Raw genomic sequence first — 820 nt, 5'->3', positions numbered from 1 at the left:
ATTATTTCATTTGCATAGGCTACTTAAGCGCCTGAAGGTTGTGAAAAGAAAATCGTTATCTCAATTAAACAAGAAGCACACAATTGGCACGTTTTTGGTTGGACAACACACATTGGGGCTCAGCAGTAAAGCGTTTAAGGGGTGTGGTTTGGACCGATTTGACGGGTGTGCCCTTCCTTGGTTTTATATAAAAAGTGGGGCAAAATTCTGTTTTCGTCAACATCTTTTTCTGAAGACAATCTAACTTGAGAAAAAGAAGACGCAGCAATGAGTCTCTCTGATAAGGACAAGGCTGTTGTGAAGGCCCTATGGGCTAAGATCAGCACCAAATCCGATGAAATCGGCGTGGAAGCCCTCGGCAGGTAGTACTGAATTATTGTCTTCCTATACAGGTCTATGTAGAAACTTGTCAAATAACTTTGCAAAATAATATAAAGAAGTTAAAGTTTTGATTTATTCGAGTAAAGTATAGCCTAGCTAATGTTTAGATCACCGAAATGATCCATGTTAATACTTCCTTTCAGAATGCTGACCGTCTACCCTCAGACCAAGATCTACTTCTCTCACTGGGCTGACCTGAGCCCTGGGTCTGCTCCTGTGACGAAGCATGGCAAGGTTATCATGAGAGCAATCGGCGATGCCGTTAAAAACATAGACGACCTTCTGGGAGGTCTGATGGCCCTGAGCGAACTTCATGCTTTCAAGCTGCGTGTCGACCCGATCAACTTCAAGGTACAACATGACAAAACATAGGCTACCTATAGTGTAATTTAAGACTTCCCATCATGGACATGGTATATTCATTGTATTGTGTTTCTGT

General features: G+C 42.1%; 1 protein-coding gene across 1 annotated transcript; it reads left to right on the top strand.

The window, feature by feature from the left end:
- Positions 1 to 200: 200 nt before the first annotated feature.
- On the top strand, positions 201 to 768 carry LOC107682494 (hemoglobin subunit alpha-like). Its single transcript, XM_016478714.1, has 2 exons — positions 201 to 362; positions 525 to 768. The coding sequence occupies exons 1-2, from the start codon at positions 268 to 270 to the stop codon at positions 751 to 753; spliced, it is 324 nt and encodes a 107-aa protein (XP_016334200.1). The 5' UTR covers positions 201 to 267; the 3' UTR covers positions 754 to 768.
- Positions 769 to 820: the final 52 nt, after the last annotated feature.

The sequence above is a fragment of the Sinocyclocheilus anshuiensis genome, unplaced genomic scaffold (assembly GCF_001515605.1).
Source record: "Sinocyclocheilus anshuiensis isolate Anshui unplaced genomic scaffold, SAMN03320099.WGS_v1.1 C32266584, whole genome shotgun sequence".
Classification (NCBI taxonomy): Eukaryota; Metazoa; Chordata; class Actinopteri; order Cypriniformes; family Cyprinidae; genus Sinocyclocheilus; species Sinocyclocheilus anshuiensis.
Note: the sequence above shows the minus strand (reverse complement) of the source record. Positions and strands in the feature narration are given on the sequence as shown.

Bases quoted from the DNA above. Each gene is read 5' to 3' on its own strand.
- LOC107682494 (XM_016478714.1), top strand. From the start codon at position 268: ATGAGTCTCTCTGATAAGGACAAGGCTGTTGTGAAGGCCCTATGGGCT. The intron at 363-524 runs GTAGTACTGAAT...ACTTCCTTTCAG, and splicing joins GGCGTGGAAGCCCTCGGCAG to AATGCTGACCGTCTACCCTC.